The following is a 3,812-nucleotide window of genomic DNA, read 5'->3' as shown; positions in this document are numbered from 1 at the left end:
CCCCCCACAAATAATAATGACAATAAAAGAATAATAAATAACATTTATGTAGCGCAAATTCCCGCTCAACAGCAAGTTCTATTCGTTTTACAATCTATAAAATAAATTTACATACATGTACTTGTATTATCTTGTTACTGTGCGGTACCCACTTCGCTGTTACAACTGAGGCCCATCAGTCAGTCTTTGTTTATTATTATACAATTATCAGAGTCAGTGCATGGGGCGAATGTGTTCATAAGTTAGATTTTTCTGTACGTTGTTCTAAAACTTCATCTGCCATCATGTTATGTTCCGCGCTGTTCTATCCACAGGCCAGTGTGTTTTGTACATGACTTGGTCTCCACTTTTGACTGTAATATAATTGTGTTATCAGCAGCATCTGAAGATAAACTGACCCCGTCTCCATGAGATGTGTTTGAATTGAAGTGTTAGAAAACAGTTCTGTTAGTTGTGCATTGTGATACAATGGCGACAGCGATTAGGGAATCAGGCTTTGCCACCTTAGACAGGTCTGAGGTTGTATGGAATTTAGACATGCTGCAAGAATCGCTGGTTGGTCAATTAGAATTAGATGACACGGACCAGAAGAAGGAAAATCAGATCGACCCTCTTCAGGAAGATAAGAACTTCGAGCGTATTCTTTCCGAAATTGATATTTCCGGGAGAAAGAAAAAGAAGAAACACCGACAGAAATCCCCGGGCTCCAAAGACAACCGAAAATTTATGTTTATCGATTATACCAATGCAAAAGTCGTGCAATGTGGAAGCGACTGTTTCCCCGATTTATATTCACAACTTGTTCGCGTGGACGGTAAAAGCCCTGTAACTGATAGCACGGGGCCCGAGTCACAGAAGGACCCTACCAGTGTTGTTGCAATTGCAACAGAAAGTGAGAAGACAGACGATAATACTGCTGCTATTGCCCCTGAATCAGCGAGGTCACGAGATACTGCCAGAGATAGTAGCGATGGCGGAGGCAAATCGCGGTCCAAGTCTCGGGGAAGTTCGAGGGAAGGAAGCAGCAAAAGCCGACGGAGACGACGGAGGAAGAAAACGGATGGGCCTGAGAGTGTGGAACCCGCAGCCTACAGGCGTCCCTGCCACTGTAAGCATGACTTTGCCGTCACAGTTCCCATGGTGGACAAGGAGACGATGACGGACATCTTCGGGAACACGCACCTCAAGAGCTGGGTATGTCGTCTTCGTGGGACACCCTTTATCTCACGCGATGCATGCCTGCTTCGATTTTGTCACGCCACTGGGAATCCGTGTGTCACAGAAGTCACTCGAGCATTGGTTTTGACAGGTACTGCATTCTTGAACAACTATGGCCGTCACCGTTTATCACTATACTATAAGTCACTTCTCGAATATATATTATTTGTTTTCAATAATTTTCTTATGATTCACACTTTTTCCATTTTCGACTTGAGATATCGAAATATTACGATGTTGGAATGTTACACGTCTATGTGTTTAGTAGACGCCCTGTTATTTTGCTTGTAATCGATTGAAAGTCACTCAAAAGCCTTACGTGAACAACATGTAGTCTACGGACCATTTGTTGCAGATCCCAGTTCTATGTTGCTTGCTTGTGTGGATGGGGTGTTGTCTGTCAACCATTTTTGCAGATTCTAGTTCTATGTTGATGATTGGTGTACTACGGGGTGTCCTTTGCGGATGGGACAATTGCAGTCGTTATCAATTTATTCAAAGCATTGCATTCGAAATAGTTTGCCATGATGTGAAACTCAATATCTTTGACGCCAAATTTATCAAAACTTAGTACTGAGCAGGTAGAACTTTGTAATTCTGAGGTAGATGAGTGTGGAACCTCTGAATGGTCACGCAAATTCCAAATATGGAAGGCTCAAGTTTACTTTTGCCGTGGCTTTTTCTGAACGCTTGGGAAATTCGATTTGCTGTGCATGGTTCTATTGGCTGTCGGAGCTGGTAACAATCTCAGTACACGCATTACTACACTGCGTCTGTTTAGGGTAATTACCCTTCCTCACTGTTAATCAAACGAGTAGCGTTCCTCGTACGTGCTCTTCTCACTTCAGTCGGTTTCCCCTCAGATGTGATTGTCACCTAACACAATGGGCAAGTAATAAATCTCGCCTAGCCCTACCGATAAGAGGTACTAAACCTCACCTCCTCTGGCCCCGTAAATCACCTGTGCTTAATATACCAAAGATTTTCTACTTGTAGAGACTCTTTGCTTGTACCATGTACTGCTTATAGTGAGGGGTGGTGGGGGGGGGGGTGCAAACTTTTCGGGCGATAGCCTCTTCTACCTGGCCAAAAACTTAGAAAATGACCATACCTTTTAAAATTGGACCCAGCGCGCGAAGTAAACTTCAGTAACTTTATGAAGAAAATGCAAATTGCAACCTGCATTAATAATTATAAAGAAATTACTGAATTTTTAAATTAAATGGTTTGAACATACTAAACTTTTCTTTAATTTGCACTACGAGGCTAGTCTTGGCTTTGTCGTATATTGACAAATGCGACCAATTGTACCAATACTCATTTTTTTCGGTTTTAAATTTCGACGAAGGGTTCCGCGGGCCGCACAAAGCATTATGAATGTGCCCTCTGTCCGTAGTTAGCTCCTCTTTGCGGTTTTCTTGGCTGTTCCAAGACCTTGCTTTGCAATGTAAAAAGCCATCAATCTACATCATGTATTCTCTTGTGCGTGTCTGCTGGCATGTCTTTTGGACGCTGGCGTCTGTGGTGTAATGGTTAGTCTCTTCGTTGTTTTGCACATATTTAAAATGTGTGAGTTTGACTCATACTTGGAGAGGTCTATTTTATTTAGCGGGTGTTCTTGACCGATAGAATGCTTCTTCCCTATCAGTTTCCGCCTTGGTTGGCTCTGACTAACAGTGTCGAAGCAGCCGGTCTCTTGGTTGGTCTAAATTGTATCGATGATGGCGTGCACATTTGCGATCAATCAGATATTACAATATATAGTCTTTGTCTTTCCTTGTCCATGTGTCCCCTTTCTGTTCTTTTAGGGGTTTTAGTCTTTTTTTTCTCCAGCAACACAGGTGTCCAAAATAGTCAATATGCTTTAAGCGTTATGAAAAGTTCCGAATGAAGAAAGGACCATTTTTTTTACTTTGTTTGTCTTTCGCTTGTTTGTTTGATTGTAATTAAGGGGGTGCGAGAAGGGTCAAAGGAAGACAACAATGTTGATTAAATTTGTAGAAGAAGAAGATGACGAGAGTGTAAAGGGAGGGGGCGGGGGGACAGGAAGAAAAAGAAAAAGGAGGAGAAGAAAGGAACAGAAAGAACTGAAGATGAAACTTCAGTTGGGGAAAAGAAAGTCAATCTAACCGGATAACTTAACACTATACGTATAATATACATTGACTGCTGTCCACCCCCTCTTTCTTTTTGTGTTTGTCACTCTCTTGTAACACCTCTAATCTTTGGCACTTATATGACCTTATTTTATATTGTGTTGCAATTGCCGTAAAACTTTCTTTTAAAAAAGAAGGGAAGCGAAGTTTTTATTCTAGACAGGAAAGAGCGGCGGCCATGATAGTGCTCGGTCTATATTATGTTATACCTGTAGTGCAATAACACACCAAACAACCACTCTTGTCTCTCAGAGCGCCTTCAATTAAAGTCTATGGCACTAGCACGAACGTCAGTGTCGTACAGTGTAACACTGACTCCCCTTGCACCGCACACATTACACCCTATGACGTGAGGCAGCATGGTGGAATCAGTCTTTCGTCAAAATAATCAAAGTGAAGAAACTTGCATTTTTCCGCAGGTTTGTGAATTTTTATCAA

General features: G+C 41.9%; 1 protein-coding gene across 1 annotated transcript in view; it reads left to right on the top strand.

Annotated features, from left to right (window-relative positions):
* The window catches only part of LOC106011463, an 11,806-nt gene extending 8,771 nt beyond the window's left edge, over positions 1-3,035 (top strand). The window contains exons 2-3 of the mRNA XM_035969164.1: positions 315-1,194; positions 3,027-3,035. Of these exons, the coding sequence (XP_035825057.1) occupies positions 469-1,194; positions 3,027-3,035 (735 nt within the window). The 5' untranslated portion in view covers positions 315-468. The remainder of the gene's footprint in view (positions 1-314; positions 1,195-3,026) is intronic.
* The last annotated feature ends 777 nt before the right edge of the window (positions 3,036-3,812 follow it).

Source organism: Aplysia californica, unplaced genomic scaffold (genome assembly GCF_000002075.1).
Source record: "Aplysia californica isolate F4 #8 unplaced genomic scaffold, AplCal3.0 scaffold00122, whole genome shotgun sequence".
Classification (NCBI taxonomy): Eukaryota; Metazoa; Mollusca; class Gastropoda; order Aplysiida; family Aplysiidae; genus Aplysia; species Aplysia californica.
Note: the sequence above shows the minus strand (reverse complement) of the source record. Positions and strands in the feature narration are given on the sequence as shown.